The sequence below is a fragment of the Chlamydotis macqueenii genome, chromosome 2, assembly GCF_036417535.1.
Source record: "Chlamydotis macqueenii isolate bChlMac1 chromosome 2, bChlMac1.mat, whole genome shotgun sequence".
NCBI lineage: Eukaryota > Metazoa > Chordata > Aves > Otidiformes > Otididae > Chlamydotis > Chlamydotis macqueenii.
Window position 1 is genome coordinate 2,461,788 of NC_141557.1, and position 25,054 is coordinate 2,486,841.

The following is a 25,054-nucleotide window of genomic DNA, read 5'->3' on the forward strand; positions in this document are numbered from 1 at the left end:
AGTGTGTCCATAAGAATCTAAGTTTCTGCTTGCACGGCAATGCTGCATACTTCAGAGAAGAGAACTTGTATACTGGAAACAAGGACATGGTCAAACAAAGTGCCGCCCCTGGTCATTCCAAGTCACAGGTGAGTCCCAAAAGTTGATTTGTTGTGGTGAACAGAAACAAACACTTGTGTGATAGGTTGTTTTTTCCAACTAGCTGTATTAAATAACCGCTTAACAAAAAAAAACAACACCTGAAGAATGCTACGTTACAAATGGAGCAGCTTTCACTACTTTTATCAGTATGGGAGAGTAATCCTCTGTTCATGGAAGCCAGCAGTTGCTCATCCAGTCTGACTTTGAGTGACTCTTGTCAAGGGCATTTGTTTGTGAGACTTACCACAAAGTCTTCTGAAGAACAACTGCTGGAAGTTACCACGGACAGAAAAAAAAAAAAAAATCTTTTATTATATGAAATGAATGTATTCAGCTGCTAGTGTTTAAAACAAACAAAATAAATGGCTCAGTAGCCCCTGAGTGTTCTTAATAGTAATTGGGCTACAGAAGCCATATATTGAACACGCGTCTCATAAATGTACCGCTTCTCCTCCCCCGCTCTTGTCAAGGGCATTTGTGTGACTTTTTGATATGATTTTGACCCAGCTGTCTAAGAGAGGTGTGACAGACTTGATTCCTTTTTCTCGGAAAAGGTTTCTTAATTCTTTCACCGCTGAAAAGGAGCGTTGCCCTTTGCTGCTGCAACAAACTTTTTTGACGGTATGAAATTGGAGTTAGAAGGAAGTTTCCAGTAATCTGCTGCTTTTGTGATTTTGTCCCTGATATTAAGAGATGCCTGAATAAGTGTTTTCTCCTCTGGTTTTAATTTTTTTATATATCCCTGTCAGCTGTTTACTTCTGCTGGTTAGTTTTCCAGGTAACCTAAGAAGGCAATTTGTAGAATTCTGACTTTTTTTTTCCCACACTGCTTTCAGAGAATTAATAGCAGTGCATTCTGAACGGGCTAACCAGTTTCAGTGTGCTATAGATGAAGATGGCTGTAGGTAGGAGTTATTAGAAATCTTAAGTAAAAAAAAAAATATATATATATCAAAACAATGCTTTTTCTTACCTTTGCTTTACCTTGCCAAGCAAAACAAGAAATAAACAGGAATTATTTATCCTGCCAAGAAATCAGAGAAGAATACACTCAGTGTAGAAGTAATAATACTGGGCAGGGCTGTCATTTACTGTTGTCATGATAGATGTTTATAAAAAGCATCTGGGAGCAATGCTCTGTAGCAGTGAGTTCCTGCAGTTGTAGGATAACTGGCTGTAAAAAGGCTTTTTTTTTTTTTGTAATTTAGCTCAAAGGCTTTTTGGAAATTCAGGAACTTTCTATCAGATGGCGCTTTCTATGTCAATAAAAGTAATTTCTTGTAGTTATATAATGAAACAAATATTTAGCTCTTAATTACATTATTTTTTAGCTTATAATAAATTATTTCAGAGAATTGTTAGTCTGATATAAGCTGTAGACTGTTCTCACCTCCAAACAGGAGGAGAGTGAAGCCCTGTTGAATTTTTTTTTTAGTCTGTCCTCTAACGTTCAGCAAGGTACCCTGGATGTACGTAACGTCACTGCAAACATTTCATGCTCTTGGCATAATGTAGTGGTCTCCGTGAAGGTCCCTAAAACTCCTTCCAGTCTGCTTGAGGGGCCTTCGCTGCTCTGTCAGCAGCTGTTACCATCTCAGAATAGATGCTTACAGTCTTGACTGTCTCCAGTACGTAGCTGGACAGCACACAAAACAAACTGTTTCCAGTAATGAGAAATAATACTTGAGTTTTCTGCTGTATTCGCAGCGCTGTTAAATCTTTGGACAGAGATTTTTCAGAAGATCATAGATCTCTGTCTCCTAGCTGCCCATCTCGAGATGGATCCCCCTGTTCCCAATCAAATTTACTGTGTATCAAGTCCTCTACTGAGATCTGGAGGTTTCATCTGCCTCTGCGTGCCTGGAGCTGTGCTGGCCTGGTTGGGGAAGGGGAGGATAGCAGGAGGGGGGAGTGAGGGGGTAACAGCCCTCCCCAAGGTCTTTGCCCTTGCTGCAGGAGCAGTGAAACCATCGACAAAAATAACAGCAAATCCTTAGTCTGGATGAAGCAGAAGCATAAAGGAGCCAGGTAGCAAAAAGTGGAGCAGAGGACTCCACAGCATCACGGATACCGTAACAATATCAATGCCTAACAGCTTTGATGCTGTTTAGTTTCATCTGTATTTATAGTTGAAATGTTAACATTATACTGATGAAATTCTAACTGATTCATTTCTCCTCAAAAAAAAAAAAAAAAAGACCCAACAGCTTTGGAAGAGCTTCTAAATACAAAGAACTGCATGAGGCTTTTGGAAACCGTGCATTTTTTTTGGTAAATGCTTCAGTTTGCTTACTCTTCAGTTGTGATGAGCTTCTTGCAGAAGTTAAAAGCCCTCTGCGTGCGTTTGAAGATGTGACTTAATAACAGCGTTAGTTATCTTGGAAAAAAGCGTGTTCAGTTTTGTATGCAGGGAGAGGGTTTAGTGCCTGCACATTTCCATTTTACAGGAAAGAACAGAAGCTGTATCTTGTTACACTTTGAAGGGAAAGAAAACCAACATCGAGATAACATATCTAGATTTTAGATGTGGTAAGTCTTTCTTTGTTATTTTGAGAGGTAATTTAGTGGCTTTTCCATGATTTGCATGGTGAAAAGAATGAAGTAAAAGCCCTACTGAAGATTGCAGGAGTTGTAATTTGATTTCTTTTTCCTTTTTTTTTTTTTTTTTTTTTTGTTGAGAAAGCATTTCATTTTTAAGGTTGAAATTCTGAGTGAAAAACGTCTGTGCCTCTGCAGGCAATCCTTTCTTTGCAAAGCCAGTTACGGAGGTTATGACTCTCTTCTGAAATTCAGTGAAGTATTTTGAAGCTGTAGGTGACAACACACTGTTTTTTCCACTTTTCTTTTTTACTGTAACTTCTTAGTAGTTCATATATAATAGAGAGATGAGCTATTTTAGCTCTCATCTCTCAGGTATTTTGAAATTCTGTTTAACTAGGCAGAATAAGAGACTCCAGTGTTTTGAAAGTGCTGAGTGACAAGGTACGTGAAGTACCTCCTCTACTGATCTTTAGCCGCATCGTCCTGCACAACTCACATTAGCAATGATTAATGGTTCTGAAATTAAAAGCTAAATCCATTAGTTACAGATCCTATTTTTAATCTATGCAAAAGTATTTTATACTCCAGCCAAGGAGCATAATTTATCTTTGTGTGTTGCTTCCTAATAGACCAAACAAGACCAGGCCAATGGCATGTGCTTGTCGATACTGCTAAAATTGTGGCCTTCGTCTGCTGCTGCTTTCCTAAATTGTATTTGTGTGTGGTTCAGGAGTAAGTTGTAACAGATAATTTGGATACCACCCTCCTTCGCCTCAGCAGGGTAAGCGTTTACCTGTACGGCATGTGCGCTGCCGTGCCATTTAGTTGTTCTTGCCCATTATTTAATGGCACGGATATTGGCGGTGGGTGTGCATGGAGTGTTACAGACTGTGTGTCTAGCCTCTACAGAGTGACGGTACTTCCAATTCTGTTATGTGAAAGGGATTTGTTTGGATGTGGAAGAGAAGTTTATAGCAAGTGATGAGCCCTCGGTGTAAACTTTTTTTTATTCAAAAAAGTCACTAAAGGGTTGGTCTGTCCTGCTCGTGGTGAGAGCACACTTGGCCGGGTAATATTTCTTTACTACCTTTCCAGACAAGACCCAGCAAGGGACATCTTCCAAGTCTGTGACAGCTTTCACTGAATCAGATTCCAGCTGAGGATTTCTAGTAAGCAAGATTTTACTCTTCTACTTTTGAGAGAAGAGAGGAAAATTAAATTAAGATTTTCTCTTTTAAAAGAATGAGGCATGAGATAGTGAAATAATCAATATTGAAGTTTAGTTCTTTTCCTTTATTTAGATATAAATAATTTTTAAAAAGCTCTAGCTATAAAAAATTTTTAAAGTGGCTTTCGACGAGCTGAATGCGTGAGACTGTTCAGACAGTGTAGATTTCCCTTAAGCCCTCTGCTTTCCATTGGCTTGCTCAGGACTTCAGAGGCATTTCTCCAGTAGTAAGCACCAGGTTCACAGAGCTAGCAATATCGTTCCTTGTGACAATTATTGTCTCAGAAGCGATAAAACGGAAGTTTGGTAGATCAGTTTAAACATTTTTAAGTATGAGGACCTGCTTATCACTGTGGCACCATTTGTTCCTTTCATGTTGTGTGTTTTAGCCTTTTCAGGTGTTTAATCATGGTTGAGATCTTTCTGCAGTTATTCAGTAAACATTTAACAAGTTATTTCATTTGTTGGATCCAAGGCTAGTTTGACCATCCTGATAAAAGAGCTTTTTTTTTTTTTTAGCTGGCTTTTTGTACGTATTCCAGCTATATTTACAATGAACAATGGGACAGAAGTTAATTTTATCCTCATAGTCCTAAAAAAATTCTTGTTCTTCCATCCTCAGCAGCCAGAGTTCAGCATGTCTTAGAGTAAACCAACTACACTTTTTTTTTTTCTGCAGTATGTTCAAACCTCTTCCTGCTGCCGGGTTGTACACACAGAACATCCACCAGCAGCAGCTCTGCAAATTCCTGTTCATTAACTCCCGAGCACTGCCCCTTCTGCGTCTCTGTAGTGACAGACTGGGAAAGACAAACCTGCTTAGCAGGAGGGGTTTGGTAGAGCAGTGACATGCACAACATCACCTTTTTTTTTTTTTAACCTGTTGCTTTTGTTGAAAACCATTGTGACTAACACATCCAGGTAAAGCTGGGGATCGTCAGACAACCTCCAGCTTGTCTCATGGCCTCTGAAATGATCCTGGTTTTGTGTAAATACATTGGGACTTCCAGTCATTGAATCCGCAGTTTCTTTCCATTCTCCCAGGCCTTGCTCTCCATATATTAATAGGCAGCGTGGTGCAACTTAGTGCGCTCTTTGGGGACTGAAGATGAAATAGATTAATATTTTTAAGGAAACTTTTTTTTCCCCCTCAAAAAAAAAGTTTATTTTTCAAGTTGGCCTGCTGACCATTTTTTTTTCCTTTTTTTCTTTTTTTTTTTTTTTTTTTTTTTTACCAAGAACACAAAACAAGTTCAAAAGTTGTTTCAGGAAAACGGGTTGAATTACTCAAAGAAACTGAAAGGCATCATCTTCAATGAAATGTGTCTTGAAATAGGAAATCCCCTCAATAGATTATTTTAAACTGATGTGGTGGTGGTGTTCTTTCTAAGAAATGCTTCTAGAATTGAGTGTGAACAGATGCTGCTAAATGCTCTCCTTAGCACAATTTTGGTAGCTACTGGCCTCCTCAGGAAGGTATAAAGCGCAGGACTGGATGCTACACTCAGCTCCAGTCTGGATCCGATCCCATGGCCTCTTGCAGCTATTGATACCGCTGGGGTTTGGGGGACTTTAGATTTTTTTTTTTTTATTATTATTATTATATATATTTTTTTTTTCTGATTAAGAGATTTTTGGGTGCTTGTTTGTTTGGGGGTTTTTAGTAGGTTGTTTTGTTATTTTCAGAACCACGAGTACTCTATCTTGACTGGATGTCTTTACTTATGAGAATACTTACAGGGGGCTTAAAGGAAATATGGGGACAAACTTTTTACCAGGGCCTGTTGCAGTAGGACAAGGGGTAATGGTTTTAAGTCTGAATGTACCTCCTTCTAGTTTGATATAAGGAAAACATTTTTTACACTGAGGGTGGTGGCACAACTGGCCCAGGTTGCCCAGAGAGGCGGTGGATGCCCCATCCCTGGAAACATTCAAGGCTGGGTTAGATGGGGCTCTGAGCAACCTGATCTGGTTGGAGATGTCCCTGCTCCGTTCAGGGGGGTTGGACTGGATGGTCTTTAAAGGTCCCTTCCAACCCAAACCATTCCATGATTCTATGAATTAAAGGACAGCTAATTCAGTTCTCAATCATAAAGGGTTTTTGGTTTTTTTTTTTTTTTCCAGAAATCTTGAGGTTTTACTCCTGGAGTCAAAACTTGCAAAAGTTAATCAACAAGGATTGGGAGTCCTGCTGGTCAAGTTGGATGTTAATCAGAAGTGTGGGCTCACAGTGTGGGCTGTCCCTGTGCTGGGCTGTCTCAGCAGGAGCGTAGCCAGAGGGGTGAGCGCTGTTATGATCTCCTCTGTTCTGCCCTTGTAAGACCCCAACTGGATGCTGTGTCCAGTTTGGGACTGCTCAGTGGGAGAACGGTACTGGAGCGAGTCCTGTGGAGGCTTGCAAAGTGGTTGTGGGCTGGAGAAAGGGATGTCCAAGCACAGGCTGAGCACCCCGGGTCTGGTCAGCCTGGAGGAGAGAAAGGGAAGATCTTACGGGTGTGTGCTGCTGCCTTCTGGGAGGTTACAGAGAAGGTGATCCAGACTGTTTCCAATACCTTGTTTTAAATTTTAAATCAGTTAGATATTGGAAAAATTTGCCCAGAGGAGAAGTGGTGGCCTCTCAGAATTCAGCTGGGCAATTTTGAGTTGCCTGGTCCAACTGGGTCTGCTCTGATCAGGGGATTAGGTTAAATGACCCCAGAGGTCCCTTCCAGCACAAAGTAGGTTTCTGATATTTTGCTTAAACCTTTGTCAGTCACAGGTTCTGTCGTGGAAAATCCTATTTGAGATACCTCGCGAGGTACGTTTCCTCATGCTACTGAAATTCAGTCATTTATCTATAACAGTCCTTTCTGCAACAGTACTGAAAGACAGATTGGTTTTTTTAATCCACTTTTTGCTCTTTAAAGTTTACAAATGTCTTTCCCTGCTTACTAGGCTCTTGGCTGGAATATTTTGTGTTTTCAAGGATAATTACTCTTCCCTTTGTTTTCTCAGAAGGGATGTGTATGCCTGTGACACGTGCCTTTCGGGTCATATAGACTAGAAGATTCTAAGCTTGTGAACGTGACACACAAACACCTACAATGTGAAATCTGTAGAGGCTTTCTCTTATTGCATAGTAAGTAATTCTTATTGTTTACTTACTTAGTTTTAGAAAATGCATAAATCTGTCAGATTTGGACTGCTTTAAGGCAGGGGAGAGAACAAGTTCGAACATATAAATGGAAGAGTTTGTTTTGTTTGCTTTACTGCTCATGTACGTAAACATCTAATGTTAAAAACATTTCTCTTTCCAACATAGGTAAATAGCAAGGAACACAAAATGGATGCTCAATTATTTTCCCCATTATTAGGAGCAATTACTAGTACGCCACCTCCTCTAGAATCTTCCCGGCTGTATAGTGACTGGTCAGCGTGTGGAGAGGATGTTAGCTCAAAAAATTCTTTTCAAGACTGCACAAAGAAACGGTATGAGCATTCTTGGTATAATCTTATGGTGATGTTCTGGAACGCTGAAATTGCTGTGGAGCAGAACAAATGGAATTCCTGACCTTTTTAGGAAGAGTTTATAGGGTAACTAGAAGTTCAGTAAATCTTTTTTTTTGCTATGTAATAGTTATTATAGAGGTTGTGAAAAAAAGTAGGGAATCTGTGTGTGTTTATACGTAAAAACATCTTAAAATTTGGAAAAAAATACTACATTCAGGGAATGAAATGGGAAATTGTCATAATTGCAAACTCCATAAGGAACAAAACCACTCTCCTGTGCCTCCCATCCCTCAGTGCCATAGCTGATAATGATCCTGTTTGATAATGTAGAGTATTTCCTGGAACGTGAACAATGCAGAGAGCGTTAGACACAGGTCGAACGTGAGGGGTACACCTATCCTGAAAGCATAAATATATCTACAGCTCCTTTTGAAAATATGCCAACCTGCTGTCTTATTGCGCCCTTAATATATCGGACTCAAGTTGCCTTTTATATTAAAAAAAAAAATAATTATAGTTTTGGGTGCTGAATGAATGCAAAGGGTCTTTGTTACTTGAATCACTAAGCATTTCTATTTCCCTGGCGAAATCCAGTCTGCTCAAGTCTTGACTATTGCAGGCACTTCTGGTCATCCAGTGTTAGTAACGCAGTAAAACTGTTAAAGGGACAGAGAAGGGCAACGAGGCTGGACAGGGCTTTGAAAGCTTCCGTGTCAGTGGAAAACTACTCTTCGGTTTCGATAAGTCAGCTCTGCAGAGGAGTGATTTCTATAAAATCATGAATGATACGAGGATTGCAAGGAATAGGGAACGATTATTTCACAGCCTAAAAACTAGGGGATACCCAGTGAAATAGTTGGTTCTCTCCTTCATGTTAGTAATTTTGTGGCTTGTGTACAGCAATTGAAACTGTAATGTTTCCATTCCAGCCTTGGAAATGTGTAAACAATTATTGCATATTAGGCTTCCCGCTCTCTTTTTTTCGTCTTAATGCCAAGTGCTGACAACATAATATTGCCTTTTGGGGGAGGTTGGTTGGTACAGACTGGCGTAGCAGCTTTGGACACCGATGGTGATGCTGTTAGCATTGCTAATATCAATCTCACTGCATTTTTTTTTTTTTGTCACTTGCCTAATAAGAAGGAAGAAATTGGAGATACAAAGAAATGGTAGTTCAGTGGTTAGCAAGATGCTGAAAGGTAACAGTTAAGGACAATAAATGCATTGCAAAAAAGCTAAATACCATTATCTTTTTTTTTGCTAGTCTCCCCAGGGAACTGTCAGAGACATTTACTTTTAATATTTTTTCATAAAAGATCATATGGCTTTAATATTAGCTGTAAGTGCTAAGTTTAACCTCTGAGTGGCAGCCCACTAATTAAAAACACAATCTCTTCTTAAAAGCAGTCTTCATGTTATTGCAAGGTAGCTTTTAAAAAAAAAAAAAAGTAATTCAAAAAATTAAACAACTAAATGGTGCTTGTCTGTTAATGATAATACATTTGCACCCATTCTGAGACTGCAGATATGCACTAGTCCTTAAGGTTTTGGTGGTTTTTTTTTTTCCTTGTAGTGTTTCAGGGTACTTGGTGCCTAACTCTGTTAGGTGCAATATGTCTGTGTCATTTTAGTTCCTTTAAGCTGCTCAGTGAGAGCAACTTAATCGATCACTGGAGATTTCTTTGCAGGGTAACTTTGCTCCTGCTTTTGTCCTTTGAATTCTCAGTTTTCTGGCCATTGAGATTATTCTACAATAAATTCTAGGAGCCACTGCTAAGTACCTCACACCTATGCATAGGCCGTTTGTTCGACCAGTATTCTGGTGTGTCAAACTTCTCTTGAGGAATGTGCGTTTGAAAATTTGATTCTTTTCCTGCTGCCCTGCATTGGTCGGCAGTAAGTTGTTTTATTGTGCTGGAAGGTAAAGATTTGATTGCCTAGTGCTGCAGAATTGAAGGAATTTACAGCAAATGTTTTCTGGTACCAAGCCAGAAAGGAAAATAGCTGCCTACCTTGGACTTGAGAAAATTGAATGTCTGTCACACGGGGATTTTCATTTTTGACTTCAGTTGACCTGTTGTTGACAGAGGATATTTTATTTGGAGACCAGAAGACAAGAATGTAGTTGACTTCTTTTCCATATGTGTCAGTGCGTTTCACGGGAAATATCTTCCTTTCAGAGTGGATTTTGCGATATAAGATGCTTCCTGACACATTATGTTACCAAGAATTTTCACGTTGCTGATAGTGAACAGTACTGGCTTGAGACACAAGGGGTTGAGGGGTTTTAGTCCCTTGTTTAAACAAGCGACTGCATTAAGAAATAGAATTTGTTGAGGATTCAGGTTCTCCTGCCTCAAGTTGCGTTGTTGTGCCTCTGGCATATGGATCAGAAGGAACAGCTGAACATTTCATCTCACTTCCGTCAGGTCTGTAAAACTTAGTTGGACAATTTTAGATTCACTGCTGTCCAGTGCTTTTTCTTTCCTAGGATTTTTTTTTTCCCTTTTGTAGTCCACTCAGCTTCCCGCTGCCCTGTCTGCATTTCTAAAATGGCCAGTAATTTTATTTTTAATTTCCATGCCACGTTGTAAATTGGCTCTGATTTCTCCCTTGCTGAAAATAATCGTGTGGATGCAGGCTTTCATCTGTGATCTCTAGTTGGTGGCAGAAATTGGAAGTAAGTAGGACTCCTTTAAAAAAAGAAGAATAATTGCCATTTGACAAAGACACAGAAGAGGTCCAGTTATCAAATATCAGTTGCAGTCATACATTCATAAAACATTTTCAAGAATCTTTGTACTTACATATATCTTAAACGAAATCAATTAGACCAGTTTCCTTCACAGGAAACAATGGTGAAATCAAAATGTGATGAGGTCTTAACACATAAGTAGCCCATTGTCACTGCGGCAAGAGATTAACAAGGTGACGGTTCAAATAGTTGATTCCCACCTTTTACAGCCTTTGTTAATCTACAAAATCAGCATGTGTGGCAGCGTCGGCAGATGATGTAATTGTTTGGATAAGCTGACACCGGGGAAGAGTGGGAGATCTTCAGGGATGCTGAAAATCAGCTGAATGAGAATGGGATGATGAGTGAAATTTATTGACGTGAAGCAATGCGTGTTAGAGGGAAGGAGATCGTAACAGTGTTATGTTTTAATTAACCTCCGAGTGGGTTAGGTGTTATTACAGATAGCTCTGTAAAGATCTCAGAAATAAAAGATCAAAGTTATGCTTGTGTAAGAGGTAGTGATGGTTGAACACCTATCAGGAATATTTAATAAAGCTGTGACCAACTCCTTTCTAAAAGGGGACTAAAAGTGATTCAACTGAAGTGTAACTTAAGGGGTTTTTTTGAGATTTAAATAATGGTTCTTGAATTATGGAAGGAGCTAAATCAGAATCCTCAAGATTTTGAGAAGATTGATCATATTTAACCTGTAAGGGAGACAATCAAGGTTTGAAGAAATATTTATAAAGTAGTTATGTTAATTTAAAAGAGGACAATATTTTGCTGCTCCTGTATCTTCATACAGCAGCTTAAAGTCTCTGAAGCAAAAAGGAAAGTTGTTCTACTTCATTTAGGCTACAGAATTCATGAATGCAGGAAGAGATCTTTATATATTATATATTAAATTAAGAAAGCTTAGCAGATGCTGCTAAAATAAATTAAAGTTTTAATGCTTTACTTTTCCTTTTGCTGGTTTTGTTTAAGAGAAAAAGACTTCTATCTGTTGTTTTTGTTTTGGTTGGTTTTTTTTTTTTCAGGGCACCAGTAAACCTTTCTTATTCTGGCAGTGGCCCAGATATGTTTGGGCTAGTGTCAAGCATTTTAGAGGAACCAAGCAAGCCGGAACCAGTTACAGATTGGTAAGTTTGTTGTGAAAGTTCTTAGATATTGCATATTGGGTTTTTTTATGTAATTTGTCACGCAGATATGTTACGCATTCTGAATTATTTCAGAGTTGAGTGACGAAGGTCTTATCTTCTTGAAATGCAGAAGTGTTTTTCTTTACTTAAGTTACCATTAAAAAAAAGGCAACAAACTTTTAGAAATGCAAATTTTCTTAAGTCATCCATCAGCTTAAAGCATTTATGGGAAAAAAAAAAAAGTAATCTCATTTTAACCAGTAGGGAGTTGACTGAATGGAGTCAAATCTGAAGTATTTAATAGATCCAAATAAACTCTGCAGTTGTGTATATGCATATTAAAAACATTAGAGATCAACATCGATAGTCAGATTTCACATGGCATTTACTCAACTGCGGTGGGAATATTTTCCTCTCCCCTTATATTTTGGAGGAGAGCTGTGTAAGTTTGGCCAAGAATGTAGTGGGTCAAATATACGTGGGTGCGGGTGTAACGGTGAGATGTGAACTGTTTTAATGTAAGAAATGTTTTAAATCATTACAGGAGGTTTGTTTAACTTTGTTACAGGAATTCCCTTTCAAGATTGTTTCCACCGATGTGGGCATCTGATCTTGGAAGCAATGGTGAATTCTCAGGACTCTCATCTAAGCATTCTGTCGAAAGTAAGGATTTTTCAAACCTGATGGGCACACAGAACTACTGTCAGGAGCACTTGCAAAAGCCTCATGATGTGGAGATGTTACACAGAGGTTTGGAAGATCTTCATCTCATAGAGTCTTGGCTTTCTCCATCTGGCCCTTGCACTCAGCCTGATAGTATTCTGAAGAACAGTTACCTTGAAAATTCCTCTTTGCAAAATAATAATACGATTCACCAAGAAGGGGTTTCATTTCAAAACACAGACTATGATCCACGTTTGTGCAGTTATGACCACATGACGTTAAATGGAGACTACGAAAAAATCAGTTCAAATTTTAGCACTTTTTCTTCTCAGAACAGAATGAATGAAGGCACTAGCATTCAGAAAGAGTGTTGGAAAACTGAAAGAGCACGAGGCAAAGTTATGACAAATGATGCTCAAGAACACACTAAGTATTGCCCTGATCTTTCCAAACAGCCTCTTGGTGACTCTTGGGATAAAGTGTGCCAAGACAACCGCTTGTTTTCTAAGAGATATGAAAACTTCACAGCTGCTCATAAATTGCAGTCATCTGTTCATCCATCATTGTATTTTTTCAGTCAGCTCCCTAAAGAAAATAATTTCTCTGGAGGGACAAACAGAAAACCACAGGAAACCCACGTGCAAAATGGTCATCGTAGCTTTACTTTGGGGGATGCTTTTAATAATAATGAATGTAAGATACGTATTAGTCCTAAAGAATCCTCTCGTAAAGTTCCTGATTATGATTTATCTGTAAAAAATGTTATGCAAAATGGAAGTTGTTCATCGTACCACGGACGTACGTGGCTGGATGGGAAATTTGCAAGTCCAACAGCTGCGTCGGAGGTTACGTATGGAAAGCAAGTGGTAACAAGTCCGCAGTCGTCTTCAGGGGTTTCAGCCATGTCTGATAGTTCTCCCACCCGTCGGTCTCTAACACAGTCTTCTTACTACTCTCAGATCTCGCCTGTGCTCCCTTCGAGGAAAGATGGAAGGTTACAAATATCAAACGGTGTTTCCCATACTTTAGGAGTTTCTCATTTCATCTTGGAAAATCAGAAGCAAATGAAACCCATAGGACGATCACAGCACGGCTCATTGACTAATAAGGAGGGGCAATACCGAAAACTCCCTGTTAATTTTTCATCTGACTGGGTAACGCAGCAGAATGTTGTAAGTGAAGACCCTGAAAAATACCACAGATTTCCAAAAAAGCAGACCCAAGAAAATAGTTATAAAGATGATAGAAGAGGCAGAAGGAATTGGATTCCTCATTTTGGGTATACGGCCCCAAACCGTCAGCAGTTCAATATGTTCCGCAAAAAACATGAGCAGAATGGTGGTAGCATGTCAGATTTCATCAATCCTTCTTTTTTTCCTTCTTTCCCATTAATGTCTGATTTTAAGCAAAATCCCAGCTTTCCTCCATTTAATCACCATCTCTTTTCATCAGCAAATAATTTCAGTTTTCCTCCGTCACCTTTTCCGTTCTCAGAACTTGTTGATCTTTTTCACTCTGATGATTTTAACCACTTGAATCCCTTCATCAGTGATCTGTTTTGCGGGGAAATAGCTCCACCGTACTTTGCCTTTCCAACACCGTTTAACAAGTACAGACCTCCGAGAAATCGCAGTGGCCCTGCCAACGAGCTTCATATCCGACTGGAGGAGTGTTACGAGCAGTGGAGAGCGTTGGAGAAGGAGAGAAAGAAGGTAAGACACAGCTGATGGTAACTTCCTATCAAAGCTGGTGATCGTGTGAAACAATTTGTAGAAAGCGGATACTCAGGGCTGTCGCTCTGGCCTGGAGGTGAGAATTCTGCTGTCACGTTGTTCATTTTAAATACCTAGAGCTCCATCTACACCACCTGCTCTGAATATAATGCTTGTGTGGTTTGGCATGACTGCTTCTAAATTGCGTCTGGCTTTGAGCTTCAGTTTCTAAATGTCTTTCCCCTCAGACGGGGCTGCTAACGCAGCGCTTCTCTCAACCTGCAGTATTTGCTGCAACAAATGCGATAACAACGGCACTGGCCAAAGCACTGAATTGTTAGCTTGGATGTTTGCCATTTATATGGTCAGTAAAAGATCGTTAGCTAGTTGTTATTAATTCAGTAGGTCTTTTTTACGATTCTAGAACCACCAACCACCACTACCACAGCTAGCTCTGAAAGTATTGCTGTTTTATACAGCTTCGTGCTCTAAATGTTCATACTGAAAACAGTGTGGTTAGATAGATCTCTTCTTTTCTTGTCTCCTACTTCTTCTCTCCAACTAAATCTTTAACTCAGGAGTTATAAACCAAGACTCTCCTTTTCCCTACACAGTCATTTAAGGAGATAAACCACAACAGCAAAACCAAAAAACACCAGAAAAGATTTTGTTGCTTGGTTTTTTGTTTTCTTTTTTTTTTGCTTTTTTTTTCTCTTTTTACTGTCAGTGATATAGTGGTGTCTTTCCCTTGTGCTTTTTGTTTTTTGTTTTACTAAATCTTTGGTTTAGTAAAAAGAAAAGCAGGAGAAGAATCCTGGGCACTTTGTACGTGCCTGCAGAGACAACGTGCAGTGTTTTGAGTGGATGTGACTTCTCGCAAAGGAAGGTTCAATTTGTACTCTTTTTGTTACAGTCCCTCTCCTGCCTCAGATTCGCTTGCCAAGAATTGTTGTCTGGGAGGGGATCCCACTACTGATAAATGTATTACGCTTAGGAATGAAGGCTCTGTGCTCAAAAAGGAGCAGGAGAGGCTTTCCCAAAAGGAGTCAAATCTCTGAACTGTATGCCAGGTCTTGGAAACTAGGTCACTGGTAATCTGCAGTCCTAACTATATGCTGTCAGAGTGCCCCTCTACTTCTTCTCTGCTGGAGAAGACTCCTGGTCACTGGAGAAACTGGTCGTCTGACCAAACTGGATCTCTGGAGAGCGCCTTTTACTTGCCAGGATCAACTGTGAGACCTTGCTGACAGACTTGTGGAGGTGTAGATAGAACTGCCTGTCTTGTTTGCTCACTGCCTTTAAACAGGACTCCTTTCTGCCCGTCCGGCCTCCTAGGAATTCTCTGCTAGTGAGAAAGGGTTCATGATGATTCTTGCTCCAGTGTGTCTGAGACAGCAACGTTTTCAGAAATTCTTCTGCTTTCTGGTGTGGAAAAGCAGCTATTTCAAACCTGCTCAGGCAGCAGAGAGAATCAGCTACTAGTTGTTTTTTTTACTCCGAGTGGTAAGAAGTTCCTATTCAAAAATAGGTCTGATGATGTTTAGTCACTGCCTGCACTGTGGAGTGGTTTGGGCAGTTCTGCTCTCGGTGGGGAGTTTGGCAGCTGTGTTGATGATTTTTTTTTCAGAGCTGATACCGGTTTGTGTATCTGGCTTAATCCTGATGCGCTTCAGATACAACTTATGCTGGTGTGATCACCTGTTTCTTTTGTTAATAATCATAATACGTGACAGTTGAGAGATGCAGTGAGAAACATACAGTTTAAATTCCTGGAGTAATGCACAAGAATTGATTTGTCTAGATCTGGGTCCAAGATTGGGTAAAATAAAGTTCTGAATGTTGCCCCTGAGCATTGTACGCTGAGGTAGAGCTGAATTAGAGAAGTATTCCTATTTTTACAGCATCTGGTTGTGCATCTGGACAGATACTTGGGACCATTTTTCTGTAAATGCAGTCAGAAGTAAAGATAGGAAAGCGCACTTCTAATGGATTTGAAAATTCTAAACCACCCCAAAAATACGAATTGTAATATTGTACTAATTTCAGACATTTACAGTGGCTCTTTATTTCCCCTCCAGACTGAGGCTGACCTTGCAAGAAACTTTCCAGGAAAGCGCATATCCAGCTCGAATAACACTCCTGTGTCCCGACTTCCCGCTAACCCATCACGAGTTGATCGTTTAATTGCTGACCAGTTACGAGAACAAGCCAGGGTAAGCTTTAGTGAAACATTGTCTAGTAAGCTCTCATTCCTGTGTTTCTTTTTATGTTCGTTTGTGTAATGGTGACTTAGAAATACTCAGCAAATTTGGTGTTTTCAGGTGCTGGCATTAATAGGAAAAATGGAAAGGCTTCGCGGTAGCCCTGTACACGGTAACATATCCGCTGCACTGGAACTCCATGTGGAGGCCGTTCGCGTGACGCAGGCGAGGCGTAAGGAGGAGATTGTTAATGCTGCTAATCCACAGAGACAGGGAGCACCGCGTTATAGTAACGAGAAAGGTAACTGCTTTGCATTTCTGTAGTTTTAAAAGCTTTTCCAAAGATTAAATTGTGAAAATATGCCATCTAAAATATGCAGCCACTATGGTACTTCAGTAAAAAAAGTTTGTAATTCTAAAGCTATCACTTTTTCAAAGACTTAAAGTAATTTAAAGAGATCTTTTTTCTTTTCTGTTTTTCTGTTACTAGTTTAAACGCTTTGAAACATTCTCTTGACCAAAAGAGCACTGTAAAAACTAATCAGTGATATTATCTAACCATAAGGAGTTGTCCTTAACATAAAAATGTACTTATTTTTAAACAAGCTTATTTTCTTTTTTTTTTTAGTGGTATTGCTAGTCTTTCTTTTAATCTTATAAATTTAAAAAAATGTGTCATTGCAGTGTTAATAGGTTGTGTCTGTCTACCTTATCTAAATCACAAAACGGCCAGAAATTGCATTTTATGATTCCAAACTTCTGTTGAAGGTGAAGCCAGAATAATTTGTGGCAGTAGTCTGTACTTACATAGAAGTAGTGCAAAACTAGGACAAATTGCATTTCCTTCTGATAGCGCAGTGTGAGTGATAACTTGCTATTCAGTATAATTATCGTAGAGCCAATACATACAGGGATTTGGGGTTTGGAGGTAAAGATCGTATTTTTAATCAGAAAATACCTATGTCTCAGAAACCAGTTTCCAAAGAGGAATGCACTTCCCCTGCCTCACCCCCATCCTCTTTTGGATCCTTACCGCTGTCCTGTGTTGTCTGATGCCCTGCAGTGAAGCTGATCTGGTTGGAGATGTCCCTGCTCCTTGCAGGGGGGTTGGACTGGATGGGCTTTGAAGGTCCCTTCCCACGCAAACCCTTCTGTGATTCTATGAGTGTCGTTCCTTTCACTTCCTGCAATGTATGTGGGATTGTTTTTCCTTGTAAGATAAACTGTCAAGAGAGTCAGAATGTTTTGCTTTCACAAGTCAGGTGTCATGCACCTTCTTAATGATGTCACATCCTTAAAAGTCATAATCTTATATGCAAACCAACTTCTAAAATTACTCCTAAAATTATGTAATGTGACATTGGCTCCAAGTATAAGCCAGAAAGCAGGTAGTCGTCATCTTAGGAAAAAATAAAACCCAGAAACTGTGGTTTTGATAGTAGTTTATAGTAAAAGTATTAAGGAAGCATTGAAGCACCCAGTATCATACTTGTAGTTGGAAAAACTGTAGTTAGTCTTTTACGGCTAGTGGTAGCATCTGCAGTGTAGTCCTGTTTCTGATGAAGAGCTGTGCAAAGCACAGTCTAAACCACATGTAGAAAAGCCTTTAGTCTGTGTTCTGCTGTGAAATCCCTGTTTCTGAGTTCTGCTGGTGGGGCTCAGACATCCAAAGGTGGGCAGCGAGCCTTTTCTCGCTGTGAGGCTGGGTGCGTATCAGTGCCGCTGCAAGGAGGACAAAGGAGGAAAAAAGAATTGCATCAAGCTCATCTGTCTGAAATTGAGTAGGTAGTTTTACTAATCATACTCCCTGTAGTATCACTGCAGATAGCCCCCTCTGATAACATTAATTAAATGGGCTTAATTGCATCCCAGGCCTGGTGGTTATGCCGCTGGATTTTGGACACAATTACGGTTGCTGTTCGTGTGAGATGTTACAGCTGTCGTTTGCAAGAGCAGGATGCTAACTGATGGAATTCAACCAGTGCAATACCAGGGTGCAGCGTTAGCTGGTTTTTGGGCAAACTTTGTGTACCGGTGATGAGTTGAACAAATCTACAGAATTTTTAAATCTATTAATATCACCAAGCTTGTATACTAGTTTAACCTGCAACGTTTTTTTTGGTTTTTTTTTTTTTTTTTTTCTAGATGTTCTGGCTCTGGCAGCTGCTATTAGAGAGCTGGCTGCTTCCACGCGCAAGGTTCGTACCGCTCTGTGGTGCGCGTTACAGATGACTTTGCCAAAAACCTCTTCAAGCCGTCCAGTAAAACAAGAAGTTGTTGAAAGGACATTGCAAGAGCTTTGTCCTCCAAACACAAGCACACAAGAAAATAGCGGCATGGAGCGTGAAAACAAAGGAAGCAAAAAAGAAACACCTGAGGAACCCATGAGGATGCTGGAATAATAGCAAATAATAATAATAATAATAACAAAAGGGAGGCAGAAAGCGGAGGACTGGGAGGGGAGGGCAAAGCGGCCTGCAGAGTGCCACAGAAGGTGTTTTGGGTTATCCAAAAAAGCGAAAGAGTTAACGTAACCGATCAGTGCTGCGGTTCTGTTCCTGTGATCCTGGTATTGAGAGACACGTCTTGTAATGGTGTTAGTGCAATTCTAACATTGCTGGTATTGCAGTGTCTGTTACGTAAGAATTTTGTTATTAAGAGGACCTAAACAATAGCTGAGCATTTCCTCGCGTGCTTATCCGAAGCTGTGTATCAGCTGTGGGTCAAGCCATGACCTGAGAAACCAGAGTGCGGTAGAACTTAAGTCTTTTTTAGTTAATGAATCGATTTAGCATACTTAATCCATTTGAGAGAGATTTCATAATTGTTCAGCCTAAGCAGTTTGCATCCCCTCACTCCGTACAGAGCAATCCACGCTCCTGTTTTGTTTCCGTGACAGGGAGTCGGGTCACCGCTAACGGTTTGGCAAGAATAATCGGTGTTTAATGTTGGTTGTGTGAGATGCTTCAGCAGTTGTGCTGCCAATTCAGTTTCTGGCTAAACCAACATAAACTGAGCTTTTCTGTAGCATAATCCACTTAAAAAAAAAAAAAAAAAAAAAGGATTTTGTCGATTTGCAGTAAATACTGTGTTGAAGTGCACATTAGCAGGTGATACAAACTTGTTGCTCAGGATTAGAAATTAGATTTACTGATTCCTCAGTGGGTTAAAAAAAGTAACTATATGACATAGTATGCACTTAATTAAAAAACTATTGTTTGTTATTAATGTAAGTTCATGGTACTATAATTTTCAGAAACATTCCGTATTTATTTTAATGTGTTTATTGAATGTTTATTTAAAATTCTATTTTAGTAATATAAAGTTGGATATTTTGCCAAATCTTCTGAATAATCAGATTTAACGATTTACTCAGGAAATATGTATATTGTTATATAAATATACACATGGTATATAGGGATTTTTTTTTGAGGGAAAGGATGTTTGCAAAATATTTACACAAAGCTAACTATATACTAGGTTACCAAAGCTGTTTAATGGATTAATTTTTCGCATGGGAGATTTAATATATTTAATTGCTAATAACTGGTCTCCGTTCTGTGGCTTAGACAATCACCAGTGTTACGTATCGGTGTGAATGTCCAGGGTGAGAATTAGAAAAGAATGAGTAATTCAAGTTTTGTGCTTAGGGCACTTAGAAATATTTTAATGTTTTAACAACTGTCCTACTGTTACACGATTTCCTAACACGTACTAAAAACCAGCTAAGGTTCTTAGGTATCAGTGTGTTCATGAATGGCTTTGGAGAGCAGTTCTTACCTTAAAAGCGAATTATTTTGGGGATATGAGCAGAGTTCGAAAGACAAAAATGAGGATTTTTATGTTCGGTAGTGTTGGGTGTTGAATTTGACATTTTGTGGATAAATCTGTGATTGTTTCCATATAAATATACGTACTTGCAAACTGTTCCAAATGCAGTTCTGTCGTTTTGGATCCGTGGACGTTGCTAGAGCAGACGTAGTCTCCGTAGTGCCGTCGTTAACTGTAACGGGGCAGTAGCTGCACAGCTTTGTAGGTAAAAGTTGCACAAGCCTCATTGTAATCCACTGAATAAAGTGTAAAAGCACGAGTTAGTGGAAATCAGAATCTTAGTGTAGCAAGATTTTATTTTTTTTTCCCTAAAGAAAGTGAATTCAACTTAAAAGACTGTTTTCAGCCTTAGCCTGGAAAACCAGGTAGTGGAGAGAATTCTTTTAGTGTGAGTGTTTTCTCTGTGTGCACGTGCAATTAATTTGCAAAAACTAATGGAAGAACTAAATTTGCAGTTGTGAAACTAATTAACTAGACTCCACGCCTAAAAAGTGGAGTCTGCAGTATTTCAGTTAGTGAACAATTTGGGGTTTTCGGTATGATTACTGTGTTGACAGCAAATCCGAATTTGAAAGTCTTGATCAGCTTTTCTGTTTACAGAGCAATCGTCGTCCCGCGGGGTGGTTTTGTAGTGGTGACTGCGTAGGGCGTGGTAGGTCCTTACCGTATTGCTCGTGTGTTCGTTATTACTGTGAAGGAATGTGGTCCTAATTCCTGATAGAGTTTATGTGCCTTTAACAGTTTCGTTTTTCAAAAATGGCAAATAGCTGTATATTCACTTGCAGTTGCGGTTTAAAAATGCGTTTTGCAAGGATTGCGGCGCGGCTGCGTTTGACTGGAGGTACCAACGAGCACGCGCCGCTAATGGTTTTGCGTCCCGTCAGATCGCCCGGTTACGGGCGCTTTAACACGCGTAACGCACTGTAGCTGTGGAGAGCTGCCACAGGTCAGATGTGCTGGTATCACATTTTCCTGGTCGTACCTTACAAACGCAACCAGCAGGCGCTCCTATCTCATTTTGCCTTGCTCTCTTTTCTTCGTAAAAAAAAAACTCCGAGTCTTCATATCAAAATGACTTTGTGTCAGTTTCTTTAAATGAGTTGATTAGGGACAGCATCAGACATAGAAAGACAAAAGTCCTCTCAGAATGCTTCAGTTCTGTTGCTTTCCTGCACATTTTTTTATTTCAGGGGGGAAACCACTGTATTTTGTAAAATAACCACCTGGAGTTGCAGCAGTTCTGTCAGTCATACATTTTTAGCTGCCTAGTGTTTAATTTGGTAACGATGTGCAGATTCTGTACCTATTGCACTGAATTGTTGGTGTGAACAAGTATAGTAAGTATAATCTGAGTTTAGAGACTAATTGTGTTCGTATTTTACTTACTTCAGTGAAGCCAAGTTAAGGTATTAGGTCACGTGTAACCCAGAGAGGTGCTTTTGTTTTGGAGTTTGGTTTGATTTTTTTTTTTTTTCCCCCTTGCCATTTGTGGAGCAATCAGGTAAAACTTTATTGATACCCCTGCCCCGTTGAGATTTAGTTGTTCTCTTTTTTTTTTTTTCTGTTTTGATTTCTGCAGTTTAATTTTTTAATGAGGTGAAGAAGATAGCAGACTTGTAGCTAGCAATGATGTAGCTAGACTGCTCCAGTTTAAGACAACAGGATACTTATGAGTCCCTTCTCAAGCCAAGATTATTATTAGAGTGTATGTCTTGAGAGTGAATCTTTAATGTTTTAAAACCCCAGTTTGGTAGTCTGATACAACGTAGATTTAAGAATTGCAGTTATTTCTGTATCCTGTACAAATCACTGGAGGCTTCTGGTGATTCAGCCTTCTTGGTTCCCAGAAGAGAGGCCAGCATCAGAGTAAGAGCTTTTTTTTTTTTTTCTGATTGTAGGTTTGGTATCTCTGCTTTTCTTCTGTATCCCCAGAGTCCCTCTGGCAATTAGGGAGTCTGATGGTACCTGTAGAAACTAAAACTGAGAAATTGGTATCAGTTTGTCATTATTTTTGTTAGCAAGGGGATTGCCTTTTTGTACAAGGGGATTGTCTAGGTTTGTGGTGTTTGTCTTGCTGTGGCCTTCTCAGGAGTGTGTGTAAGACTATTACTTCCCAAACTACTCCTGTTGGTTTTTTTTTTTTCTTTCCAGACTGAATATTCTTCTTTGCTCTTAGTATTTACCACTGCTACTATTTTTGTCTGTATTTGGATACATATAATTTGTAAGTTAATTACATTACAGCTTGGAAACTGGTACTCTAGCCGTAAGTCTCATATTCCTGGTACCTTTTCTCTTTGGTGAAGTAAATGACTAGTAGAGGATGGAGATCAAGCGAGTGGGAGGCTTTGCAGAGGTATTTGCAGGTCATTTAGCCTTTATTGCCTTTTTGGAGCATTGTGGAGGTACTTCTGTGGAAACTATCCTAACTTTAGGCCTATGCACTCTTCCAGAAGTGACCATGAGCACAACTTCCTGGGATTGTTTGATCTGCTACTCAGGCCTCCTTTATTTCCCCAAGCAGCATGGGAAAAGGAAAGGGGAGCTACAAGAAGGAAGGAAACACTGAGCCACAGGAAGCCCTGTCCAGTGGATAGGATCGCTCCTCTTTGTGGCTCCTGTGGTCAGAAGGGTGTGAGCCCGCGGGGCCAGGAGTCTTTCTTTGCTTAAACTGTTTCCCTTTTCCCCATCTTCTGCTGCCAGAGTACAACTACTGAGACTTGGGGTGGAGCTGGCTTGTTCTTCTCCTGCTCTGGTAGCCATCCTCCCATCCTTGTGTGTCCTGACGACGTGGAATCCAGCTGTGTACCGGCTTGAGGGGCTGGAACAGGGCTGGTTCCAACCAACAGGCGATGGTCCTGCCGCTTGGATGGAGATCTCCACCTCTTGCCTCTCAACTGCTCTCTGTAAGGGAAGAGAATGAAGTAGGATTTAAGCTCAGCTTTTCCACCCTTAGAGAATGACACACGGCAAGGAGTGCTTGGCATAAAGCTTCCATTGGACTGTTGGTTTGGTTTTTAAATCTGTTCTTCCTCAAGTGGCAGCATTCAGCTTTGCTCGGTGTGATATTCTCAGAGACGCAATTTATATTAGGTCATAGCTCTAATTCTGTAGGAAGTTGGATTTTTTTTTTTTGTTTAAATGCTGTAAAGATCATGCAACAAACAGACCTTAAGCCTATATGTTTTTTTTTTTAAAGCTATATGGTTACCTGCTCTGAAAGCTGGGCTGTGGGTTGCGTGCTGTGGTTTTTGTAATTTTTTTTTTTTTTCCCCTCCCATTCTCTTTTTGGGAGCTGTGATGTCAAAACGCTGCGTGTTGGAGCAACCTAAAGCAGGGTTTGGGTTTTTTTTTTTTGTCCTTTGTATCTTTATTGTTTTGAAAGTGTACCTGATTGTAGTTGTGAAACTAAATTTTAAATTCTACTTTATGGCCGCAGTCTTCTGTACATCCATTTTTTTTCCTGATGGAGTCATTAAAGTGGAAAAACTTGAGTTCCTGATTCTTTAACTCCTCATGGTTGTAGATTATAGTGAACAAGAACAGGGAATACTGCGCATCAGTGAACGGGAGGGCAGCACTTTGGAATGTACATTTTTATTATTATTTTTGAACAGATGCATTTGCAGTTAGGCTACTGAACAGATGAATGTGATCCTGCTTCTGTTGAAGCCAGCAGCTTTAACAGATTTTTGTCTTTATTTGGCTTTGTCGCTTTACTGGCGTGGTGTCTCCAGTTAGGAATGCTCTTTGTAAATACAAGCTTAGTAGTTCACCTTGGACGTTTGTTATCAAGAAACTCCAGCAGCCTCTGTTCACAGCGTTTTTTAAAAGCCTTCTCGCTACACTGACAACTTGGAAATTAGCAGGATCGTTTTTCTTTTAAAGCTGAGGAGCATACCTACTGCAGAAACTTGGACAGAATTGAATTTGTGGGTTTCTGAGAATTCTGTACCTTGTTTTATCCTGCTCTACTTCAATGGAAATACAGCCTCAGCCATGCTAAGACTTGGATTTATTTCCTGTGCAGTTTATCCGTCTCTGTCACTAGCACTCTTTTGTTTTGTAGGAAAAAAAAAATCGCACATCTCTTATTTTTTGGTAGACATTGCTTTCTAATTTGTGGGTTTTTTTTTTTTAAATAACTTTGCCAATCAATGTTATCCGTTCTATAGAATGGAAGGTCCTTATTTTTCTTCATTAGCAATACTGTAATCAAAGGTGCAAAAAAATTATGATGCGTTTAATGTATGTAGTCTGTGAGGTTAGAGGTTGAAAATGTAACGGGTTAAGAGCAACTTTAAAAAAAAAAAGAGGAACTGGAACTGTAAATCCTCTTTGTGTGTTTGCCAAATGAGCTTTAAAAAGGAAAATGTTTGCATATAGTGTGTGTAAAAAAAAAAAAAAAAAAGCTTGTTAAACAGAGAATAAATCAGAGTCAACTTAAAATCATTGCCAGAGAAAGATTGCTTTGCATTTTTTTACTGTATAAGATACAACCAATTGAAAACTTGTTTATGCACAGTAACAACTTTGTGAGCGTAGTTTTTTTTTTTTTTTTCACAGAATCAGGCTATTTCCAATATATATGGGGAAAATAGGTTTCCTTTTATTTTTTATGAAAGATAAACAGAGATTAATAGCGTCTATATTTTAATAAACTATTCAGTGTCTGAAGTATCTTTTACATGTTTGTTGGTCAAACTCATTTACTTAAAACAGCAAATTTTACACTACTAGTGGAGTATTACTGAGGAAGGATTTTGTGAGTTCATCCGTTCAGTAATCCCGACAGATATACGTGAAAGTATAATTTAGCTTAAAAAAAAAAAGTCAATTATTGATTATACAAGATTTTAATGATTAATCAGTTTGGGCTTAGTTAACTGTTTCTATAAAACAACTGTGGATGTTTGGATGAAAGCTGCAAAAAATCTTCCTTCTACCTCTTGTGTCACAGTCCTAAAATTATACTTCACAGATCTCTTTGGGACGTGCTTTGATATCACGGGGCGTTGGTACACCTTAACTTGTGAATTTCATCTCCTTTTCCTTTTTATTTTACTTTATTTTTTTTTTTCCTCCCCTGTTAGTCTTTTTCTGTGGAACACCGGGATGCCTTGTTACGTTCACTTGTGTAAAGCAGCTTCGGGCAAACCGTGCACAGCGACGCGGGGTTTCCGTTCAAAGTACAACGGGCGAAGGAGATCGTAAGGTTTGCGTTACACGGGTGAAAGTCTCAGAAATACGAGAATTCCGTACTAAATCATGGCCAGTGTAATTTTCTAGTGGTTTTACGTATATGATTGATTCCTTTTATTTAAATAATCGGCTATGTTGTATGTGTGTCCCTAATAAATTGTTAAAGCTTC

General features: G+C 39.4%; 1 protein-coding gene across 4 annotated transcripts; it reads left to right on the forward strand.

The window, feature by feature from the left end:
• Positions 1-25,054, forward strand: LOC104475422 (meiosis-specific coiled-coil domain-containing protein MEIOC). 4 transcript variants are annotated; one of them, XR_015257779.1, is made up of 10 exons: positions 1-128; positions 2,589-2,670; positions 6,905-7,028; positions 7,212-7,378; positions 11,174-11,275; positions 11,844-13,650; positions 15,729-15,863; positions 15,972-16,152; positions 17,997-18,354; positions 24,776-25,054. XR_015257779.1 is itself a non-coding variant. In XM_086741733.1 (9 exons), the coding sequence occupies exons 4-9, from the start codon at positions 7,233-7,235 to the stop codon at positions 18,251-18,253; spliced, it is 2,628 nt and encodes an 875-aa protein (XP_086597859.1). In that variant the 5' UTR covers positions 1-128; positions 2,589-2,670; positions 6,905-7,028; positions 7,212-7,232; the 3' UTR covers positions 18,254-19,789. The 4 variants fall into 4 exon arrangements, 3 of the variants coding, with proteins under 3 accessions (XP_086597859.1, XP_086597861.1, XP_086597860.1); XM_086741733.1 differs by lacking the exon at positions 24,776-25,054 and having other exon boundaries at positions 17,997-19,789; XM_086741735.1 differs by lacking the exon at positions 24,776-25,054 and having other exon boundaries at positions 18,080-18,251.

Coding starts and splice junctions, on each gene's coding strand:
- LOC104475422 (XM_086741733.1), top strand. CDS start 7,233: ATGGATGCTCAATTATTTTCCCCATTATTAGGAGCAATTACTAGTACG. Junction 11,276..11,843: donor CCGGAACCAGTTACAGATTG/GTAAGTTTGTTG, acceptor ACTTTGTTACAG/GAATTCCCTTTCAAGATTGT. Junction 16,153..17,996: donor GCGTTATAGTAACGAGAAAG/GTAACTGCTTTG, acceptor TTTTTTTTCTAG/ATGTTCTGGCTCTGGCAGCT.